The 25,047-nt window shown below is 37.2% G+C and overlaps 1 protein-coding gene and 1 long non-coding RNA gene across 9 annotated transcripts in view; one reads left to right on the top strand and one right to left on the bottom strand.

The window, feature by feature from the left end:
* Nucleotides 1-25,047, bottom strand: part of LOC126513430 (probable ATP-dependent RNA helicase DDX60) — a 479,040-nt gene that overhangs the window by 96,051 nt on the left and 357,942 nt on the right. For 2 of the 7 annotated variants that reach the window (XM_050161799.1, XM_050161806.1), the window contains exons 35-38: nt 23,661-23,803; nt 22,105-22,256; nt 19,650-19,712; nt 16,524-16,623 (exon numbers count right to left, since the gene is read on the bottom strand). The exons of 3 other annotated variants lie outside the window; for them this stretch is intronic. In XM_050161799.1, the coding sequence (XP_050017756.1) occupies nt 16,524-16,623; nt 19,650-19,712; nt 22,105-22,256; nt 23,661-23,803 (458 nt within the window). Of the gene's footprint in view, nt 1-16,523; nt 16,624-19,649; nt 19,713-22,104; nt 22,257-23,660; nt 23,804-25,047 lie in introns of those variants that run through there. 2 more of the 7 variants (XM_050161797.1, XM_050161798.1) reach the window with 1 other exon arrangement.
* LOC126513433 (uncharacterized) lies at nt 45-23,694 on the top strand. 2 transcript variants are annotated; one of them, XR_007595344.1, is made up of 4 exons: nt 45-164; nt 4,611-4,704; nt 5,827-5,914; nt 23,575-23,694. It is a non-coding gene; the product is annotated as an uncharacterized lncRNA (long non-coding RNA). The 2 variants fall into 2 exon arrangements; XR_007595343.1 differs by lacking the exon at nt 23,575-23,694 and adding an exon at nt 15,226-15,361.

The following is a 25,047-nucleotide window of genomic DNA, read 5'->3' as shown; positions in this document are numbered from 1 at the left end:
TCAGAACTGTCAGACGGGGGAGGGGGGGGGGAGACTGAGGCTTTGGGATTCTTGAGGTAACTGTGGAGGGAACCCTGACAGAGAAATCTGAGGACTTCTAGGCAACAGTGGAGAGGCCAAAGAAGCAGAACACCTGCGTGTTCTGCTTTCCTCTGCTCCCACAGGTATGCTAAAGACATTAAAGTGGGGGCAGCAAGAAACTTGAGAATACTTGAATTTCTTACTGAAGTCTGTGATTAATCTATGTGGGATCTTCTTTGACCAATAAACACCACTAAACAAACTGAAATTGGAATTACTTCTTGCTTTTATTTCTACCTTTATTTCTTTTCTTCCCTCCTGTCCCTCAGTTCTTTTCTCCTTCCCTCCCTCCCCCTCCCTCCCCTCCCTCTCTTGCTCTCTCTCTCTCTCTCTCTCTCTCTCTCTCTCTCTCTCTCTCTCTCTCTCTCTAAACCTGTAAATTCTTGCATTTGCGTTGGCTACCTCTCTAGCTTAGTATCCCCAGTAACTTTAGGAAGGCCTAAATAAGTAAATTCTCTAGAAAGTGGGGAAGCCTTGCATTTGGGTGCTCTTGATCTGGGACTGGAAGCTGTGCTCATTACCCAGTAAGGGAGTGGCAGAAATCTTCCCATGGGGAAAGAGCAACGGGTTACAGTAAACAATAAATTTCCCAGTCATAAATATGCTCGGTAACAATAAACATTCACCACTTTGAAGGCTATTAAGCATGGGCCCCCTCCCTCATGGTCAGCTTTCCACCTACCTCCTGTTTCCTTGGTAACAACAGAAAGGGAAGCATCAGCTCTGGTCCTCCTTTGCATTAAAAAACCACATGAAAAGGCAGGGTATTGGGCCAATTCACAGAAGGATAGGAGCTGTTTGAGAAAATGTGATCTGACCCTGGGTGGAGACATGAGGTTTTGATATGCCCCCAAAGTTGGAAAATTGCGTATTATTATCTCCTTCTCAAGAGTTAATACAAGTGCATATGTCTCCCACCTGGCTAGAAGACCACCTCTCAATTAAACTGCCTCACCTAAGGACATTCTAGGAAGGTGGGAGGGATAATTCCTCCTCCATTAGATACTGTATAGCAAAGCCGCCCCATGCACTTGCAGCTCTTCACAGACCTTTGCTTCTAAGGGTCTGCTTTTCTGAGTTCTAATTCAAGGGATATTGGCTTTTTCTTTTGGCCTTCCTATCTACTTGGATATTAAGCATTCTGGCTTTCGAACTCTGGGCTTTCTTACAGACTCTTCGAAGAGCTCCTTACCCAAGCAGCTGCTGAAGACTTGGAACCTGACTCAGAAGAGGGGCTTGCCTTTCCTTTGTCATCTCCCTTCCAGCAGTGGCTAGTGTGTACAGCTCACATATCCTGTTGTTTCTTTCTCAAATTCTAATAAAATCTTCCTGGAGCTTCCTTTTTGGTGTATTTTTAAGATTTCTTTAATTAATAAGACTAAAACTCCACAGAAGGGAATCCTGGAAGGGAAACCTGGTTCCCCAGCAAATGATAAAAGTTAAGCTTTTTAATAAAAAGGCAGGAATGATAAAGACAGGGACATTTCCTAGGTCCATTGAGCATTTCCTGTGCTTATGTTATTTGTTTGTTTGGAAATTATGGAAGGTCATTCATGGTAATACTGAGAAAATAAAACCAGTGGACTTGGAATTAATATCTGACCTTTTCCAAATGATTCTAGAATCTTACTCACTCTTTAATAATATTGACAAGTTGAATACTGCCCTTTCCTGCTTCCTCCAGGAGAGGCCAGTGTCCTAATTCCCTGGGATTGTGGTAACTGTGGTAACAGATGCTACAGACTAGACTAAACTAAGTAAAGATTGTGAGAAAAGGGGATTATTCCAGGTGGACCAAAGAAATCATACCAGAGTATTGCCATGATGGAGGCAATAATTCAGGCTGGTAATTTGATTACAAATGGAGTCATTCAGCTACAGTCTGTGGAGATGATGGATCAATCACAAGCCAAAGAATCAAATTGAAGGAATCCACTAGAGAAGGTGGCAAATCACCGTGCTTAATGAACATTGCCAGCTGACCAAGAGTGAGCTAGCACCTCAGAAAAGCTTTTGGTAGAGAAAAACAAGCCAGTCCAAAGGCTGCAATCACATCCCACAGGGAACAGGCTGGGGATATTTCACAATTCGCCCTCCCGCAGCAGAAAGGAGGGATCCCTTTATCTGCAAAATGTCATTCAAGGAGTAGCCTTTTACATATGTCCAAATCTCTCAGCAGTGGAAGAGGAATCTCTTTGTTTAGGAGATAGGAGATACCTTTTGTTTACATGATAGATGATGAATTGTGACTATTGAAACAAGAAATGTCAAGAAATTAGAATTGCCCCTGAGATTTACAAAGGTTTGTAACCTATAAGATAAGACCTCGCAGAAGAGGTAGCTTCCAGGAGAAAGGTGAGAAGGGCCAGAGACTCGTACCAGGGCTAAATTGATTGGTTAAGTATTTTCTGTGGCCTTCTATTTAAACCTTATCATCGCATCAAGACTCAAAGGTAGATTGGACACTCACTGTCAATCACATCAGAATCCTGAAAATGGATTTAGACGCTCACTGGATTTTTTTACCAACCATCTATCCATTGTGGGCATATTGGATAGATCTTACATTTCTGTTTTTCATTGCTATTATTTGTCTCTTTTAATTGAGTTTATGGAAGACAAAATCCTTTCGTTCAGAACAGAGGAGATACACACCTGAGTTGCTGGGACAACCAGAGTCAATTCTTTCCTTTTTACTATTATTGATTTTTAATTTAATATTTTATAAATTCATTAAATATATATGTAACTTAGTTTGATCATATTATCCTCTTAACTCCTTTTCCTCCCACTAAACCCCTTCTTCCATCTAAGTTCACGTCCTGTTTTCACGTCTTTTTGTTGTTATTGTTCCTGACCCATGACATTTAATTAGGATGGTTGGCATAAGCATGGTTATTTACTGGAGCAAGGGCAAATTATCTGTGGCTACCACTGAGGAACATGACGCCCCTAGCAAACATTGACTTCTTGCTGGTCCTCGGGGAGAGGGGAGACCTCATGAGCCTCTCTCTCGCCCATGATGGGACATTGACGGGCCTGCCTTGCGTAGTAGTCACTGATACTCTGAGTTCACAGGCATAACGGCCATGTAATAAACAGAATAAGTTGTGTCACGCTTTTTCCATTTGAACTCCTAAATTCTTTCCATACCTTCTTCCATAATATACCTAGAGCCTTGGAGGCAAAGACACAGATGTCTCATTTCAGCTGTCACTGACTCACTAGTTAGCTTCTGCATTAACCATCACCCATCGCAAACAAAAGCTTCTCTGACCAAAGCTGGGAGCAGCACAAATCTATGAATATACATACACATACTTAGAAGGAAATTTAACGTCATATCCATATAACAAAACAACAATAGTAAATCCGCTTTTAGAGCCTGCAGCTTCCCCGTTCATGGGTTTTAGACTAAGTTTACATTGCTAGGCATGAATTCTTCCTGTAGAATAGACCTAAAATCCTAAAATCAGAAAGTGGTTGTTGGTCATGTCCAAAACAGTCCATCACTATTATTATACCAGTGGGCAAATCTTATCTGAAAGGATACTATACAAAAAAAAAAAAAGTGGCCTTTCTAGATCTTCTAGAAACAACTCCTGATGGCACCTTGATTTGAGTCCCATGAAATTGACATTGAGAACTGTCTCATTTGCAAAGCCTTCATCACTGTTTGTTTGTTGCCATAAATCCTGTTTTACAATCCAGATACAACTATGTCTGCACCATTGCATAAATACTGTTAAACTCCATCACTGCCTCCTCTGCCAAAAGATAGATACTCATATGATAATGTAAAATATCTCATAGAGATAGAAAAAGCAAAAATTATTTCAACATTTGTCACAAAGTTCCTCTGTTATAAAGAAAAGCAAAAAACAAACTTACAAAACTACACCCCAATTTTTCACATGTTGAAGTATTCAAATCACTAACCAAGACTGTAAAGGAGTCACCATTGTTTGCAGGTTCTGGGAATTTTACCCCAATAGTCCTATATTCTTGTCTGACATTTTGATTACATTCTGGTGTTCTGAAGACTGACAATGAAGTTTTTTTTTTTTTAATCAAGGGTAGAGCTAGCTGTCCAAAATTGATTATGGAGGTTTTAGAAGACGGAGGACAGATAGAAAGACAGGAAGTAGTTGGGTGGGGCTTAGAGAGGGTCTTGGACCTTTTGGATTGAAGAGCTGAAAAAATAGTAGGTCCCTGGTGATTTCTCTCTCACTTCTCTGATCATTCAGCTTCTTACCACAAATCTGACTCCCAATTTTTTATTACTATTTAAATTATTACTAATTTAGAATAATTAGATAAATGCTTCACTAGATATTCTGTATATTGAGACCACCTAAAGGGAAACCCTTGCTTATTTCCCAGGGAACAAGAGGGGAAGGATATGCAGATCCAGGATGGCTGCTCAGGATGCAATGGTAACTAAGTCTGACTGCCCCCCTGACTAATAGAGCTATTGGTAGAGTGAATGAGGCTGGTTCTGACTCCTTCCTAACTGTGTGATGTTGCAGGTCCTGTGGGAAGCTTGCCAGCAGAAGACTGGAGAGCATAAAACCACGATGCAGATGATCCTGTGCAACAAGAGCTCCCCACAGCTCTGGCTGGGTAACTAGAAACAGGCTCTCTACAGCTCTTTAACCAGTTGAATGACATAAAAGTAATTAGGATAAAAGAGGGAATGTCACTCAGCAATAGAAAAAAGCCATGTCTATACAGTATGCCTCATTTAATGGTACTGCTAAAGAGTAAAACTCTGCCACTAAATTTTCTCCATTAACTAAATCTTAGAGCTTTTACATACAGACTCCTAAAAATTACAGGTACTTTATATTGTATTTGAATAATCTCCAGTGAGTTTACTGTGGCCAACCCGAGTCAAGGTCTTTGTTAAAGACATTGTGATTTATGAAATAGCCATACTACCTACTGATCTTTGAGATGTGGTCACATTAACCTCCATTTGACATTCTCCAAACTCTGTGCCTTTCCTTTCCATTATTTTAAAGCAAATTAAATGCAATTAAATGAAAAGTAAAGTCCTTTCAATTTTTAGCAACAGCCTACTCTAATCCAACTATGCTTCTTTTACTTTATGTGAGTTAAAGATTAACACTAACAATAACAATACTTCTTCACATTTAAGTTGAAATGGCTGAGAACTGAATATTGCCAAGGATAGAGCCAAATGAGTGAACTCTTTAAAAAAGGTAATTTATTTGAATGCTATTTTATGTTAGTAAATGAATCTGTGAATGGTAATCTTCTGTTCCTCAAAATCACTTTTCCACACTCGATTCCTAAACATCACTCAGAGGATTTTTGTATTTAGCTCTAACAGAAAGTTTTCTGTTGACAAATGAATTTAGACTGTCGATTATATATGTCTTATGAAAATGCATCATAGACAAGAGCTCACTCTGTGTCTTCACTCCTTCTAAATCAGTACTTTCTAGTCATTGAGTTCCAGTGGGGGTAACCATTGTTCCCCAGCTCAGCAATAGCAGGTCCTTAGAGTACAGGGTTCATGCAAGTTTTAGCATCTCATAAGATCTATACTTATTGCAGAGAGTAGATCCTTCATCACAGTGGGTAGCAGCGCTAAGAAATGCTTCAGAGAAAACAATCACCATTAAATGTATAGTAAAATAGCCATAGTTTATCCTTTAAGTTTATGATATTTATGAAAATCTCTTTTGAGTTACATAATTTTTTTGCATTTTTTTCCAGGAATTTTAAAATATTTCTGGCCAAAACCTGGTGGATGCTGTCAAATACTTTTATGATGGCTACTTCCAGGAACTGCTGGGTGCAATTGGTAAGCTGTATTTTGTATGATGAACAACACACCTTTCATTCCACAGTCAATACTGACCAGTTCTGGCTGGATTAAATGTATGAGTAGGATTTAATTGAAGCATTTTTCTCGGTGAAATTATCTGAAAGTTCTATAAACTCCAAAAAATTTCATGAGCTAATGGATTGATGCAATGAACTGGCAACCTGGAGACATTAATGAACTACCATAATTCCATAAAATAGGCTAAACTTTTGTATGAGAAGAGAATCCTCAGATGCCCTGTCTCAGGAATTAACTTCCCACAGCTTTAAATCTATGCTAGGATCATTGAAATCCACTCCCTTCCCACAATCAGATAAATGCTAACAGTGTGACTGTGTTCTTGTCTCCAAGAAGAAAGGATATTTTCAAATTTTGCTTTTGATTATTTTTATTGTTTTACTGTCTTTAATAAATTTGCTTTCAGGAACAAATCATATTATCAAAAAACCCTAAATTGTGAATTAGTAGTGAGTTCCACAGGCCTGCCTCCTGAATGTTATCTAAAATGATATGCCCAGTATAGAAATGGTCATTGCTCTTATTCATAGAGACTATTCCCGTGTTTATATTTTACCATGTAGTCTGTGGCTTCACTGCCCACACTTCAAAAAAAGGTACATGAAGAGTCATTGTGAAATGCTCCATAATAGGTTCAGAAGACAAATAATTCATTATGTGCTGAATAAACCATTGTTGTGAGTTTTCCATTCCACGAAAGTCTTGACAGAGAGCTGAGAAGTCACAGCATTTTTATGAAATATCCAGTAAGCAGATAGCCTATGAAAATGATTTGGTAGGTTTTATTAAACCTCTAAAGATAAGTGATGGAGTTGGTTTTTAGTATGAATGCATCTGAGAAAGAAACACATTTATATTCTGTCAAATTCCCAATAGATTTAGTAGGCATTCATCACATGTCAGCTAATTAGCAACAGAGTTACAATAGAGCAGGTTTCTGTCCTGCTCTGTTCCTGTAATCGTTAAGTCCCAAAGAAATCACATAGAGGTCTACATTAGTTATAAACTGATTGGCCTAGTAGCTCAGACTTCTTATTAACTCATAACTTATATTAGCCCATTATTCTTATCTAGGTTAGCCACGTGGCTTTGTATTTTTTTTGGCGAGGTAGTCACATTTTGCTGCCTGTATGGCGGGATCAAGATTACAGACTATGTCCTCTTCCCAGAATTCTGCTGTTCTCATTACCCCGTCTCTACTTCCTGCCTGGTTGCCCTGCCTATACTTCCTGCCTGCCTACTGTCCAATCAGCGTTTATTTGAAATATAATTGACAGGATATAGACCATTGTCCCATAGCATTAAATCATCAAATTCTCAAAGCAGCTCAAACAATGTGGGTCTGAGGGGAACAGAGAGTGGATATCAGGAAAACCAGGAAAGATTTAGGTGGTTCATTCCATCAATTAGTATTGAATGAGTGCCTACTGTGTCTCTAATTGGGTACTTGAGGTAAAATATCAAAGAAACAAAATAAAAATAACAGAAGTCCAAGCCTCCTGGGAACTTGCCTTCTAGAAGCAACTCAAGATTAGTTATTAGGTTTACTTCTCTCTAATGAAAGTAAGATAAAGATGAAGATATGGTCTTTTGATCAAAACGATTACTTAAACTAAAGAAAAGCTAATAAGATTTTATTTTAAAGAAGCAATATAGCTCCTCATTTGTTACTTATATATGTAATGAATCTATGTACTTTTTCAAACATAACTATTTGATGGTTTACAGTCTCAACAGATACCACAGGGACAACTGTTGGGAAGGCTCCAGGCTGTTTAAAACCATGGCAAGCTTAGTCAAATAATATCTAAAACTAGAGAAGAACACTTTACATTTGTTACAGCTTCTCCTTAAAGGACCTCTCATCTGGTTACAAATCTATAAGGAATCTGATGCCACTCAAAGAGCTCCTGGTCTAGACCAGTTTTGAAGACTATATGAATAGGCAGCATTCAGGAACATACATAGATAGTATGTGTATGCAATGTTAATGATCAGAATGTCTTATTTTTAAAGCAATTTATTTCTCTGTAGAACATATTATTTATGCAAAAGGACAGGTTTCATCATGACATTTTCATGCATGTAAGTAAAGTATTACCAAAGATATTTGAAAGGCCAATTTTTTGATATTTCCCAGCATGTTGGGAGAATTATGCTAACTAATAGTTAAGAACATTTTTATTATTTGTCTTATACATAGGAGATAACTTAGGCATAAGAATCTACATAGCCTCAGAACTCAAGAGAAAAACTCACTGTTCACAGCTTCTTTGCTTCGTGCAAAATAGCATCTTGAGCAATGCTGTAGGATAATTCAATAATTCCTCTCCAATGAGCCATGACTGTGCTGCCAGACTAAGCTTCCCCTGTGAATTACCCTGGGCAAATAATCAGTTATTCTGATTCCAGCTATGCCCAGATTAGGTAAAATTCATTCTAATGACTTATAAATTAAATCATAACCCTATATGTTCTAGGCAGAAAAAAAACCCATTCTTATATTGACAAATATTTTGCAGTTAAAGTTGATTACATGTAAGTAATCCATTATATGAGGAGCTGGACTATGAAACAATTGTCAGCAATCTGTTTTAATTCCCCCAGAACTTTGTTTGTCACAAAGAAACTCCAAATGACCGACATTTTAAAAATAAAAACTTGTTCAGATAATTTGTTTTAATCACTTCAAATCACAGATTCTTTTTTTGTTTTTGTTTTTGTTTTTCATTGACACTCAAAACATTCTTGATTAAAAGTTAGATTATGCTGACTGACCACAAGACGAAAACATTATTCTATTTCGAAAACATTTGAACCATCCCAGTAGGTAGGCCTCAGCCTGTTATTTTGGAGGCATATAGACTTGCAAACCAACTGCTGCTGAAAAGTAAGTCCGGCGATGTGGAGCAGACCTTTAAAGTGCTGGTTTCTCTACCCACCTTTCTTCACCTTTTAGGACTTCGGCTTCCATAAACTTTCAGCAGGATTCTAATCACCAGAAATGAAATATATGTGATTCCCATAAAGAAACGTTACAAAGAGAGATTTGGGAAATCCTTGTTTCATGATATCAAAGCCTACTTTTCATGTTTGACTTAAACTCACATTTTATTCTTTCTGGACCATGAATAAAAGCTTTAATTTAAGAAGCTTGATGTTGGGATCTAGAAAGCTACGTATCTGACAAGAATGGTTGACTTTAAGAGACCAGACACAGTGTTCAGTGCTTTAGCAAATAAATCTTAACCTGCGAAGTCATTGCACCTTGAAAGTAAAACCTTTCTTTCTTTACTTTTAATAGTCACCCCCTATGACTGTTCTTCAATGGTTCAGTTCTCACATGAATATACTGGACCATCTGGATGTGGCCCTTGCCCTGTATTTATAGCTGCATCCTTCACACTCGAATTACTGAGGCTGAGACAGGAAGATCAAGACTTCAATGTCAACCCTCAGCTTAAAATCAAGTAGAGACTAGAACAGGCTCCTTGAAACCTTGTCTCAAAACACAAACATTCAAACAAAAAAAAAATTGAGAATCAGGGAAACTATTCTTTGTCACAAGAATGTTTTAACTGTAGGAAGGATTCCTAGCTCACTGCTGCGCTCCTCATAGCATCATAGAAGGCCAGACAGTAAATACCATCAGCTGCTAATCTGAAGAACACTATTAGTGGATGTGTAAAGCCCTACGTGACCAAGCTCTTCCGCAAACAGAGGGCAGGAAAATAAGAGTTCAGAACTAGCAAATCAAGGTCTTATTCTGACCTTTCAATACTTTCATTAAATGTTTTCTAAAACTTGGCAAAAATGGAAAGATATGGGTTATCTATGGAATCTGAATGCACAGTCTGAAAATAAAAATGCTTAGTTTCTCCTCAAAAAAAAAAAAAAAAGAAATGTTTTCAGGGTGAAGAGAATGGAGCATCAGAATACAAACAGTACCCGAGACTATGTCTTAATTCATGCTTTGTACATTCACTTTGCTTTCAAATGTAATTTGAAAGTCCCAAGAAAGAATATTTTAGCTCCTTGAATTATTCAAGATACAATTCATAATCTCAAATATGATAGCCACAAAATCCAGAAGGTTTTCTAGGACTTTGTAGGAGCTAGAGTGGTTCTAAGAAGTTGAAAAATCAGTTAAAATCAATCTTATTCTTTTTTAATCTTTGATAAAATATTCCTTATGTCTACCTTGAAAATTCAGAGCCATGAGTGACGATGCATATGTACAATTGAGAAATAGTTGGAAATCAGTTTCTAACTGAATAAGCTAACACACATACGCTCCTTGTCTTATTCCCAGCTGTCTCGAAGACAAGGAAGAATAATACAATGCTACTATGGACTTGTGAGTCTTAGTTGCACAGTATTGTGTAAAATTGCACAGCACTGTATAAAAGATCATTAATATGTTAAGTGATTTTTATGAAGCTGGATTTTATAATGACCTTTATTCAACCTTCTGTACTAGAATATTTAGAAATGAAGGAAGAACATAAAGAAAGAACAAAATTGCCCTACACTAGGGTAGTTACCCAGTAATAATTATTTTGCAGGCCCTGTAATAACTGGTAAGCATGTGCTTCCCAGATCCCTACATTGAAACCCTAATCCTACAAAGAAGGTGTTAGGAACATGGCTTTCAAGAGTTAAATCATGAAGGTGGAACCCATGAGCAGTTATTTTCCTTACTGGAAAAAGAAAGATCCAGGATGTTACTTTTTTCCTTTTGCCATGTCAAGCTGGAGTCTATGAAGAAGTATGCTCTCCATGAGAAAAGAATGTGTTGCCATCTAGATTTTCTATTGAACATAGATTTACACACCTCATTTATGGAAGCCCTAGGGGACTAATATAGACATTGTTGATCTTTCTCAAAAGTGCATAAAGAATAACATTTTGCCATCAAACAAATGATTTTATTAAACCAGGACATCTTCTTGTATAAAGCATACTATGAAGTAGAAAAACTATCTTACATAATTACCCATTGCTTTTCAAGTTCCCATTGATATGTATAATGTTTCATTGATTGGTAACATTATTACAAAGAGTGGGAGTCTTTATCCCAGTCGTCCAGCTAACTTATACCAAAAATAACCACACAGAAACTGATTAATTAAAACAATGCTTGGCCATTAGCTCTAACTTCTTATTGGCTAATTCTTACATCTTAATTTAACCCATTTCTATTAACCTGTGTATCGCCATGTGACTGTGGCTTACTGCCAAGATTCTAACAAGTGTCCATCTCAGGTAGAAGATCCATGGTGTCTCCCACTCTGTCCTTCTTCCCAGCATCCAGTTATGTCTTCTCTGCCTACCTAAGTTCTGCCTCATCAGGCCCAAAGCAGTTTCTTTATTCATTAGCCAATGAAAGCAACACATGAACAGAATAACCTCCCACACCATTTCCCCTTTTCTGTTTAAAAAGGAGAGGAAGGTTTTAACTTTAACATAGTAAAATTACATATAACAAACAGGTATCAAGCAAAATCTATGGTTACAATATTTATATCTATTTTATCTTTTATCATTACTGAGGAAAATTATAATAATAACTATCTATTCTTCAGCTCCATCAAAGACTCCAGAAGGATATAGTATTAACTAACTAAACAGGAAGTGCATTGTAAGCAACTTCCAAAACTCTAGAATTGACAGAGACATCTCACTGCCTGCACAGTCACTCAAAGTTCTTCTGCACTGTTGAGGCATCTATCTTTAGCCTACAGACCAATAGTATCCAGCAGACTTTTCCATGAAGCAGGAAATTTCCAAAGACAGTTCAGTCACTCTCTTCTGTGTTTTACAAAATGTCTCTCAGACTCTTCCATGAAGCACAAACCCCAAAGGACCATCTAATCTTTAGACAAGTTCAGCAGTCATCTCTCTGTGGGTACTACACGTCCAATGAAGCAGTCCAGGCAAAAGCAGTTTCTTGATCAAATGGCTAGCAAACTCCATAAGGAGCCTCTTCAATGCCCATCTTCCTCTTGAAGTAGCTGGTGCTGCTAGGAGCAGATGTGTCTCATTGTAAAAGGAGACTGCGTTGGTTTCCTGGCCACCGAGACCCAAATAATCACACAAAACTACATTAATTATAATGCTGTTTGGCCTATGGCTCATGCATCTTTCTAGCTAAATTTTCCATCTTAAATTAACCCATTTATATTAATTTATGTATCACTGAGAGGCTGTGGCCAACTAGTAAGGTTCTGGCATCTTTGTCCATTGGCAGGTACATGGCATCTATGTGACTCTGTCTTCTTTCTCCCTGCATGCAGTTTACTTTTCCCACCTAGCTCTATTCTGCCCTGCCATGGGTCAAAGCAGATTCTTTATTAGCCAATAGCAATAAAACATATTCGCAACATACATAGGGGAATCTCACATCAATATATAGAATATATAAATAATTTAAAAACAGCCAAAACAAAACACACACACATAGGCACACAGAAAACAACACAAATACTGGGCTTGGGTACTAAAGAGAGTTCTCAAAAGAAAAAATAATAATGGTAAGAAATATCTCAATTTATGTTCATGATCAATAACAATTAGTAAAATAAAAAAAACAACTTTGAGATTCTATCTTATCCCACAAAATGACAAAGATCAACAAAATAACAAACAGCAAACACTGAAGAACATATCTAAAAAGGGAACCTCCATGACTGAAAATTGATATCTCATAGACTTTTATCTTTGTGTTTTCAAGTCAGAGTCAAAGACCATCAAGGTTGTTTGAGTTTCTTTTTCTGAGTATAACTGTGTACAGAGAGAATGAGTGACTCTGTGTATGGGAGAAAAAGTGTGCATGAGATTTGTGTATGTGAGAGTTTGAGTGAGGGTGTATATGTGAGTGTGTATGTGTGTGTGAGATAGAGTGAGTGAATGTGTATACATGAGAGAGAGAAAAAGTGTGTGTGTGTGTGCGTGTGTGTGTGCGTGTGTGTGTGCGTGCGTGCGTGTGTGTTCCATGTATGCATGCATGCCAGCCCACGCTGATGTCAGGGCAGATGTTGAGGGCATTCATCCATCACTCTCCTTCTCATTGCCTTGAGACAAGGTCTCTCATGGCTATGACAACATACCAACTGGTAAATACTCTTTAACTATGAAGATAAAATAAAAAGGTCATCCAATGGGGGAAGAATAAAATGATGAATGGAAAACAATTTCTAGAATGAAAAAGAAGATGATTATAAGGGAAGTTGGAGTTTCATAACGAAAAAAATAATTCATTTTTTAAATATTGGTAAAAGTATACAGGCTTAATATAATCGAGTGTTCCTATCTCCTAGGGAGATGGGTTTCCTTTGAGCATCTTCATAGATACAGGTCATAATAGTTTGTCTTCACTGAAACCTACTCTCTCCTGATTTGTGAGACGACATAACACACATACAAACTGTCAGGCAGATAATCATACACATAAAATAAAAATAAATATACATTTTCTTTCTGCCCTTTTCTTTCCTTCCTTTCCTTCCTTCCTTCCTTCCTTCCTTCCTTCCTTCCTTCCTTCCTTCCTTCCTTCCTTCCTTCCTTTCTCCCTCCCTCCCTCTCTCCCTCCCTCCATTCCCCCCTCTCTTTTCTTTTTACCAAAACAGGGTTTCTCTGTTGCTTTGGAGGCTCTACTTTTGTAGACAAGGTTGGCCCCGAACTCATAGAGCTCTGCCTGCCTCAGACTCCCTAGTGTTGGGATTAAAGGCAATCGCTACCGCCACTCAGTAAAATAAATATACTTTCAGAAAAAGAAATGTCACTGATATTTTGAGTGTGTTTATTATTACTTTAATGGACACATGGAGATATACAAGGAATACACTGTAATATTTCACTGCAATGTACCACTATCAGATTGGGGCAACTGGTACATCCAACAACAAATATTTATCATTTCATTGCAGTAGAGAGATATAACATTTTATTTGCTATTTTGAAATGTGTAATTAATTGACATCCCTAAATCATCTTGCTGTGTTATAGAGCATGAGAAAGTATTTCTCCAAACAACTGCTCCCCTCTACTTGTCCCATCCATTTTCTACTCAACACTCAAGACTCTTCCCAGCCTTTAATATCCACCATTTTACTGTTACTTTATTTCCATAGCTCTTCCTACTTCTGTGTGCATTGTCTGTGTGTGTGTCCTATTTAATTTAACACACTGTTCTCCAGTTTAGTCATATTTCTGCTGTTGACACACGTTCACATTTTGGTCACTGGTTAGCACTCTATATATGGACACACACGCACACTCTTCTGTAACCACTCATTTACCCAACACTTATACTCTACATTTGGCTTATTGTTAGGAATGCTACAAGTGGCCTACAGTTACAGATGTCTCTAAATTTCCAGCAGTGGAATCTGGAAATGATATATGTCAGTCTCATATATATTGAGAAACATCTATGTTATTTTTCAAAATAGCTGCATGAATTAACATTCCCACCTAAAATGCACAAGTTCCTTTTTTCTATGAGGTGTCTATAGTATTTCATCTTATTTCTGCCATTTTTGGCATAGTCAACGGAGAGGATGCATTTTAATGTAATTCTTTCTAGTTTTCCTTTCCTCAATTATTATTACTAGAGTTGAGTAAATTTTCCTGTATCTTTACACATTTGAAAACTGCCTATTGATGTCATTTGTTTATTTTCTGTGATTGCTTGAGTTTTTTCTCTGTTTAGGGATTTTTTTTTTTTAGTTCCTTGCATATTCTTCATTTTACCCCCCTTTTCTAGGGTTTTCTCTACTTCTGTTGGTTGATTAATATGCAGAAAATTAAAGATTGCTAAAGCTTGATCTTGCCAACTTCATGTCTCATTGCTTTTAGACTCATACCCAAACTTTATTTGCCTAGAACAATGCAGACCCATGCTCTGCTTCTGTGGACAGTGGTAGGTTTGAACTCCATGAAAGAGACCTAGGAGACAGGGTAAAGCTTGTCTACCTTGAACTCACTTTCTTCAACGTAGAACTCACTTATGTCTGGGATATTTTTCCATGTATGAAACCTGCCAAATTTGAGGGATAAGTATCATGGCCTAGGATTTCCTCTCATTGCCTGGTTTTTAATCTTATCTGGGGTCCAGAGAATCATCATAAGCTCTACCTTGTTCTAAAGGATTCTAGGAAAATATCTTCCCAGTTCATAGTTTTTGTAGGTTTTTCTGAGCACCACCTTTTTGCCGATGTGTTTCTCCTAAATTAACTTTTGGGAAACTGTTCCTGCTTTCTCTTTAGATTCCGCTAAAGACGAAAGAAGCAGTCTACTCCCACTCCTAGGGGACGCACTTCAAAGATGTTACATATAAATAATCCTGAACTTTTAAGAAGACCCCAGATGGCAAAAATGAGCTCACTCTTCGAAAACTCCTTAAGCCAGGTTAGATTTGGCATATAGGGGTTGGGGAATCTTCTTTTCCCATCTGGACTCCTATGTACAAGCATTGAGTTACAAATAACATAACAATCAATTTCACATTGTGTAACGTTCCACTGGGTAGCAATTAGGAGATGCTAGGCAGGATCTTAAATGTCTCTGTTTACAGCACTGCTGTAACATTTAAAGAAAGGAGTTTAGACTGCATCCCACACCACCACCACCAAGGCAGAGATGCAAACATTGCTCGTGAAATGCTACATCATTTTCAGTAATTAGAATTTTATTTTGTTTCAGGAATAAATGAACAATAACAGTTTTTTTTAAATCACTACGATCTATTTATGATGCCACCAAAAAGAGCATTGAAATGCCTGAGTAACAGAAGAGACTCATCCTTTGTTTTAAAGATTTGGTGTTGTAAATTCGAATTGAGGGTTTCAAATAGATTCTAGAGATGAGAATTCAGGCTACGGTCCCAATTACAGAATGACCTATGTAAATAGTTCTAGAGAATGAATGGTACCATGCAAGTGAATTACTAGTTGAATATATTTCACATAAATGAAACCAATGAGGTCTTTATTTCAACAATCATGTATATACAAATAAAAAGGAGCAAAATATTAGCTACTCGTTTCTTTTAAAGCTTTACAAAAATAAATAAAAATAATTTTTTACAAGCAGCTTATTTAATAAGATTTACAATTTCAACAGCTAGTTCTCTAAGCAATATAATCATTTTATATTTATTAGGAGACTATATTACATTTTCAGGATACTGCAATTATTATTTTTCTAGTTTCAATAAACTTTTACATCTATTAACAGTGAAAATATTTCAATACAATTTTTTGTTTGGATCTTGTAGAGTATAAAAATTCTTCAAATATATATATATATACATATATATCCTTCATTTTCTCATTCAATCATCTATAATTTGGATACATAAGCATTTTTAGACAATCATTTATACAAACCACAACTTAGGCACACCAAGTGGTACAGCCAAGGGTGCTCAGAGCCAAACACAGCAAGTAGCTTGCTCATTCCATTTCATTGTGTATGATTGTCTGATCAAAACATAAGAATAAAAAATATACAACTTCCAAAGCTTCTATGGTGATATTTTAGGTGATTTACATAGTTTTTCTTTTCACACTATTCTAAGCTTCTCAGAAAAAGACTGAGACAATTGTTCAAATGCTAAAACAACGTTGTCTTCTTCATTTTCACACAGTTCACGTAAGGAGACACTGCAAATAGAAGAATATATATATGTATATATATATATATATATAAACAACGTTGTCTTCTTCATTTTCACACAGTTCACGTAAGGAGACACTGCAAATAGAATAATACATATATATATATATACTATTAGTCAACTAAGGGTCATGAGTATTATAAAAACAGGATGTCCTGTAAAATGATGAAACAATATTAGCAAATTATATAGAATACTGATAAGAAACAAATTCATTAACCAATTTATGTATGTACAAAACAAAAAAGAAATAGAAAAATAAGAGAAGGAGTTCTGTGCAGTGTCTTCATTACAAAGGATAATTGAGAGGCTACCACATTCTATGTTCGTGGATCCCTGCTCCCTTAAATAATACAAGAAAAATTTCTTTTCTTTTCACTGTTTATCTTATGGACATACTTTGTGGAGTTTTTGTTTTTGTTGTTTTCTGATGCATTTTTTTTTCTGTACTGTATCCAGAAAATATTGTAATCCATGATAGAGAAGAAAAGCTTCCTTTCTTTTTCTAGGTAGGTGAGAAAAAAACGAAAGCAGGACACGGCCAATAGAATAATGGTCCTCATCTAATTCAGATGTGCTCACCTAAATCCCCAGAAACCTGTAACCACGTTAGGCTCCATGTCAATGCAGAGTTACCATCACAGATGAGGCCACAGGTAATAGTTAATCTTGAATGCAGGGGGTTATTCTGGTCCTCTAGGTGGAGCCAATGGACTTCTCCAGAGTGCTCATGGTGTGGGGAAAGTGAGAACTGATGTCAGAGGGGTGGAATGTGGACACTTGATCCACAGTCTCAGTTCTCTCCACTGAACATCCCTGACCTCAAAGCCATAATGAAATAGTGAGCAGGGAACCCCTAAAATGATGCAGACAAGCCCTAAAAATTGGGAATGAGTCAAGGTTTTCCACCAGAGTGTCCAGAATCCCAGTTTTACCCAGTGGAACACACTTTTGACTTTTGACCTCCAGAATGGTAAGATTTAAGTAGGTTTATATCACTAAGTGACAACTTGCTACACCAGCATTAAGAAACTGTTACAAAGGTGTGAAGAAAGGAAGAAGAAACACAGAACTTAACAGTTCATAGAGAGTAGCCTTGGTGGAAATAAATCCCTATCTGACATCTTATTTGCCTTTCTTTGTTTAATATTTTGCCCTTACTAGAGATACATCTTCCCTGGGTCTTTACTCATCAACAAACTGCAATCTTTATCAGCAACATTAATTTAGTTCTCAGTTACAGACTAATCACTGTGGTGATGTCCTCTGATATCCACAACATAAATAAATTTTAACTATTTTTTGTACATAACCACAAATGTCACTTTCATAATGAACTGTGTGTGTGTTTGTGTTTGTGTGTGTGTGTGTGTGTGTGTGAAAGAGACAGAGGGAAAGAGAGAGATTTATAATTTAAACCTTGGTCATCTTTTCCCAGTATATGAACTTCAGTATCAATGCTTCAATTACAAGTATTTGTGGAGTTAATATCCTGAATCATTACTTCTGTTTCCTTAGTTCAGACCTTCATTCATTTCTGACCACCCTCACTGTTGCACACTATGAGGCAATCTGACACATCTCAACCACATAGAAAGACTGTAGATCAATACCACACTCAAATCACTGTTCTGTATCCATGATGCTCAAAATATGCAGACCTAATTCTAAAATGTAGCACTGAGTTATCTTCCTGAAATAGACTCAAATTTCTCAGGAACCATAAACTAAACTAAGTCTTTCTTCTGTAAGTCGCCTTGTTCACAGCAACAGAAAAGTAGCTAATACAACGACTGTAAAGGTGGAAGTAGACTTAAAAATCCTTGTTCCTGAAATGTTTAAAAGTGTCTCAAAACAATGATACAACCACATGAGATTGGTTACATGAATGAGTGAATTAATGTTTTATATTTCAGCCTGGCTTTGCACTGAACTCTAGTATCTCTGGAGGCTTCTGGGTTGCTCTCAAGTTTATACTTTGGATAATTATCATCTAGAAATGCTACAAATCAGTGGTTCTCAACCTGTGGGTCATGACCCATTTGGAGGTCACATATCAGATATCCTGTATATCAGATATTTACATTTAACTCAAATAGTAGCAAAATTACAGTTATGAATTAGCAATGAAATAATTGTGTATTTAGGGGTCACCACAACATGAGAAATCGCAATACAGGGTCACAGCATTAGGAAGGTTGAGAACCACTGCTATAGATGAATAAAATTATTCCCTCTGCTCTTGTATGCCTCAATTTCACACTGTGTATATAAAAATTACATATAGGCCTAATTCAGCTCTAATCAAAGAAATAAAACAAATGATTGCTTATTAAGGATGCAATAATAGTAAGATTTATGATCATTTTGAATATACCTGTGACAAAATAAAGAACATTTATTATGGTGTTGAAATACATTTAGACCTGAGGGACTAGGATGATGGTCATTTAATTAGGTGATGTTATTTGGCCAATGGAGCCCAAGAATGGGGTGCTCATATAGAGTTTAAGATTGGTTGTGGTTAAGTGGGCTTTGTTGCAGATCAAAATAGGAAGTGGCTATGCACTGACAGTCAGACAAACCCCGTAGAAAGATATAGGTTGTAGCAAGATATTCAAGAGCAAGCACATGATATATCCTGGAGAACTAATGGTACATCAGAAACATATGTGTTTAACAAGATTTTGCAATTGAGAACACTGGGAATATCAGGATGTGGTATCAACGATGCTCTGGACTAGTTTCCTGTTAGTGTTAGTGCCTGAGCCTGAGACTCTCTCTGGATAGACCTTAATCTCCAAAGTACTATGAATTTAATTATATTACAGAACATAACCAAAAGGTTGTGCATAGGAGGATTCTATAAACCCTCTGGGAAGTAGAAATAAGTAGTATGTAACAGTCTCCCTATACTTTTCCATACCTGGTTCATGACAAGAATCTCAACATTTTTAAATTACAATTAAATTTCTGAAAAATATGAAAGTAATATTTCAACATGTAACATACCTGATAGATTTGATGGTGGAGGCAAAAAATTTTAGCAGATCATAAGCTCTCCCTTGATGTATCCTAAATAACATAAAACTGAAATTAATGACAAAAAATATTTGCTCTGAATTTTTACACCCATAAATTAGGCCTATATCTTGGACATGATCACAGAAATGGATTTTTTGTTTGTTTGGTTGTTTGGTTGGTTTTTGCTGTGGGATAATAGTTTTGTATGCTGTGAATATGTATTTCACTCATTGGTTAATAATAATGCAAACTTAGCCGGGTGGTGCTGCATACCTTTAATCCCAGCACTTGGGAAGCAGAGGCAAGGCAGGTCTCCATGATTTTGAGGCCAGTCTGGTCTACAAGAGCTTGTTCTAGGACAGTTAGTACCTGTCTCAGAAAACAAAACAAAATTATGATGATTATGATGATGACAATGATGTTTAATTGGCCTATTGCCAAGCAGAATCAGGCTAGGCAGGAAAGTCGAACAGAGATACAGGAAGAAAGAAGGGCTGGATCTGGAAAGATGTGAGCCAGCAACCAGAGGAACCAGACATGCTAGAAAATAGACAATGCCATTTACCCATGTGTCAAAATGTAGATTAATAGAAATAGGTTCATTTGGCCAGGTACAGTGACTCATGTCTATAATATCAGCAACTTGGGAGGTTAGGGCAGGATCGATGCTTGAGAGTTTGGGGTCAGCCTCCTGGGTTTTAACAATGGGTTAATTTAAATTGTAAAATCTAATTAGTAATAAAACTGAGAAATAGGCCAAGCATCCTATAATTAGTACAAGTTTTTGTGCATTTATTTGGGACCATGCCACAGCACATGAGACAAAAGAAACAACTCAGCCTTTGCTTACAGTTTTTGGTGTTGGTTTTGTTATTTTCCAGTGGAGGCTCACAATTGGTCAAAGTGCAGAGAATAAGTGATTGTGAGCACTAATACCTATTTGGGACATCTATGGCACCTCACCAAGGCAGGACATCACAGAAGAAGAGACAAGAAGAACAAGAGCTGGAAGTGAGGGGAGTACTGTGTAATGCCAACCTCAGGGCGTGGCGTGACTCCCAGCAGCTGAGGTCGCCTGCACAGGGTTTGTGTAAGAGAGGGACCACTAACATCAGGCATGGATGAGAAGTGGGCTCAGAACAACCAGGGCCCTGTGAGCTGAAGAAGAAAAAATCGTTTTCTTCAGAATTGTAGTCACTGGTGGGTTCCTATGCCCCACACTGATGCAGGCAGCCCTCATATAATTCAATGGGTCACAAAATGAAAGAAAACAAAATTCAAAGACTCAAAATGGGAGGATGATTTGCTGGAGTAAAATGGTACAACTGGGAAGAAATACAAGAATATGGGTAGGTGTATAGTCGTGTTGTTTTATATACAATTATGAAAATATCAATGAATAAGTTTTTAAAACAAACAAAAATATTATCTACTAATGCAACAGCTACTTTATTCACAATAATAAATTGGGATTAATAAACGATAGTGTTTCAAGTTTCTGAGGACTATCAAAACTTTTTATAACTTAATAAAAATTGCTCAATTTTTAAATTTTTATTTATTTGTTCACTTTTGGTTTTTCAAGACAGAGTTTCTCTGTGTAACAACTCTGGCTGTCCTGGAACCCACTCTGTAGACCAGGCTGGCCTCAAACTCACAGAGATCTGCCTGTCTCTGCCTTTTGAGATCTGCCTACCTTTGCCTCCCAAGTGCTGGGATTAAAGGTGTGAACCAGCATTGCCCAGTGGATTGCTCATATTTTCATATCAACTCTATGTTTAATTCCTTAGTGTATTTGCCTCTAGATGTATGTGTTTAGCACTTAGACGAATACATCTCTGCTCACGGACATTTTCCTGAGTATTTCCCTGGAAGTGAATATTTGAAATGCTTGGACAGATTATTTCTTTAATTTATCAAGAAAGAAGATACCTATTGACCTGGTCAAACCTCATAAAGGAATTATACTTGCAGCAGCCAAATGCATATGTGTTAAGTGACAGTCTTCTTTCATGACTGTCCAACTTTTGTGACCACAGCAATTGTGTGCAGAGTGACTTAAGGAATGCTTGGTCCTGCTTACACTTTTAGAAATGATTTCCCTGGCAACAAGCTAAAATAACTGTCTCAGAACCAGGTAAGCAAACTAGACACTGTATATTCTCTCAGGCATTAAGCAATACCAGATTGTTATTTGTCATTAAAATTCCAAATGATGACTAAGTAGAACTGTAATATAAAGATATATTTGAATATTCACAAAGACACATTTAGAGTATATATTTTGGTCAAGTGAGTTGGCCTAAATGCCAAATTTTTGCAGACAAACTAGAAATAAAAGTAGTATAGAGTATGTCATCATCTTTGCCATCAGTCTGGAAGTAAAAATTTAATATGCTTGGCAGGGTTAACCATTTCTTGGAATTATCAGGAGTGAACATACCTATTTTCCTTCTCTAATCTCACAAGAGATCCATGCTTATAAAAGTCAAGTGCATATGCGCTAAGTGGCATTTTTCTTCCTGTACTATCGAATCCGTGTGGCCACAGGACTGGGGCTTGGGTGTGATCGATACCAATTGTGTGCAGAACAACCTAGAAATAAAATTTTTGAGTGGTTATTCATATAGAGAGAATGCTTGTGATTTAGAACTTGGAGTCGTTTCATGTTCATTAATACTTTTCAAGAACACTCTGTTGATAAAAGAGCAGGTGCCTTCTGCACACACAGAGACAGTGCATCATAGAGCATGATTTAGCTCCACCTGTGAAGAAGACCCGCACACACGCAGCATGCTAATGGCAAGTTCACCAGTCCTGTTGGAATAGAGCAAGACTGACTAGGAAATAAAAGAGAACTGAAAAATTTTAAAGTCTCCTTAACAATTCAGAGAATAACATTGCAAATGGGTTTCCGAGAGCAGGAGGCAAGCATTTCACAAAAGAAATATTAAGCTGGAAAAGTATAATGCTCTTCCATATCAACAACCATAATAAAAAAGAGTAGAGAGAGGATAGAGCAAAAGCATTAAAAGGGAAGAGAGCAAATAAGTCGTTTTCTCTGTTCTTTTCAGAAACTCTGCTTCAGCTATGCCAGCTGCTTCAAAACGGAGGAAATGGAAGCAGAAACTGCTTTCTAAAACTCGGTGGGCAGCGAGTGTCAGTGAGAATGAGTTCATGTATGCACCTAAGTCTCTTCTAACTAACGCTGATTTTGCAGCAATAAGATACAGACTTTCTCGTTTACTCTTATTGTATCAACACCCCCCCCCCTGAATTGCCATAGAAACTCTACATATAAAAAGAAAGCAAAAGTGATTGTTACATTTTATAAATTGAGTTAATTGCATAATAAATGGAAAGCAGAATTATTTCACTATTGTCTTCTTATTCCTCTTGTTCTTCCTCTACCCCCCTTTCATCATGAAACAGGAACACACTCTACCCTGCCTGAAGCTCATTATGCAATAGTCACATTTTTAGCAGTCCTCCTGTCTCAGCATCTCCAGTTACACTGAGCATCCCCACTTACATGATGGGCATGAGCTATCATATCCATCTTTGGAAAGGAAACTATAATGCTTAAAGATTAATATTGTTTTTTCAAACTATTTAACTACCAATCTAAGTAGTCATCCATATGAAATAAAAAGCTCCAAAATTATTTTTCTTAAAAACTTATTTTTCTTGATATCCCATGACTGGCTGCAATACATGAGAAATCTGCACTTTTCTGGAGAAAAAGTGGGTGGCTGTTGAGGGAAGAGGGGAGGCTAGGAAGGGAATGGGAGGAGAGGAGGGAGAGGAAACTGTGATCTGTGATCAGGCTGGGAAATTTAATTATTTAATAAAAAATGTTTTTCTTACAATAGAAAGTACAATTTTTTATCATCTGTGTGCTAACGTTCCACAGCCTCAACAGCAGTCTGTTACCATACACCACTCAGACTGCAGCAAACGTCCTGAGAGACTGATTAATGAACATCACTCTTTACTTACGTTATCTGAAACTCCTGGACGAAGCAAATCCACATCAAAGTTTCCAGACAGACAGACAAATGGTGAAACTGCCGTCCTTCCTTCCCTGCAGCTCATCAGGTGAGACAGAAGTGGAGAGTCTTCACGGTCCTTACCTGTGAATTCTGATCAGAACAGATTGAGATAGATCCCTTTTGTTACTGAACTTTTATTTTTTGTTTGTTTGAGACAAGGTCTCAGTATGTTTCTTCAGCTGACCAAGAACTCTCGATGTAAACCAGATTGACCACTCTGGCCTCCAGCGATCCCCCTGCCTCTGAGTGCTGAAATTAAAAGCATGGAAGATTCATTTTTAAATACAACCAAAGCATCAAACTTCATTTCCTTGTATGACAATTAAACCAAGCTGAAAAGAGATGTCATTGAACCTATCAGGGACCACATAAAAGTCTTAGTACATTCCAATGCTGGGGCTTTCCCTTCAAATCCTGTGTTGCCTGGAGGCTGGCCTCCTAGGCAGAAATATCTTACCTTTAGAAACTTTCTCCCATTGAATCAGACTTGGCCTTAGAATCTTTCCAGACAGTGTTCTCTCCAGGTTTTAATCATGCCCAACTTGCTTAGCTTTCCAGGTCCAACAAGATTGGGCATGTTCAGAGTGGTGTGGTAATAGGCTAAATATGGAATTCTAATGTCCACTATCAGTAAGCTTGGAAATGATTATGAGAGTATGTATACTATGCATTTCTGTTCTTAGAAAATTCCAAGTCATATCATCAAGTAGGCTCTAGTGTGTCACTGAGGCAGAATGTCTGCCTGCTCCTATCTTATCTGCCCAGAGAAGTGTGTGCCTGCCATCACTGTCTGCTCTTGTTCATGTTGTCCTACAGTTATAGAGTCTAAGAGGATACACACTCCACTTCCTTGAATTTCCCCAATTGGAGATGGTAAAGTACAGTGAGCCACAGGCATTTCTCCCCAAAGAAAGTTTTATATCTGCCATCCTTTTCTGTTTATGATTTCTATCTATTGGTTATAAATAAGAACAACAAAATCAAACTATTTTCCCATATATTTATAAAGCTCAAGATATTTGCATTCACTAATCATTTTAAACCAATCATTTGAAGCTCAATAATACTAAAAATATTATTCTCTATTTCAAGTGTCCATAGACAAAGCAAGGACATGACTAGGGCATCACTTTCCCAAATTTCAAAGGTAAGAATTAGCAGAGTCAGGAAATCTGCTCACAGTCTACGATATTCAATATCAAGCCTCTCCTGAAAAGTGGTCATAAGAATTTCTCTTGTTTCTCTTGTCTTAGAGATTGACCCAAAGTCAGCTCTCAATCAAAACAGTTTATAAATGATATAATTGGTTTTAGTTTCATTCTCCACTGCCCTTT

The sequence above is a fragment of the Alexandromys fortis genome, unplaced genomic scaffold, assembly GCF_014885135.2.
Source record: "Alexandromys fortis isolate MF-2015 unplaced genomic scaffold, M_Fortis_MF-2015_v1.1 scaffold_137, whole genome shotgun sequence".
NCBI lineage: Eukaryota > Metazoa > Chordata > Mammalia > Rodentia > Cricetidae > Alexandromys > Alexandromys fortis.
Note: the sequence above shows the minus strand (reverse complement) of the source record. Positions and strands in the feature narration are given on the sequence as shown.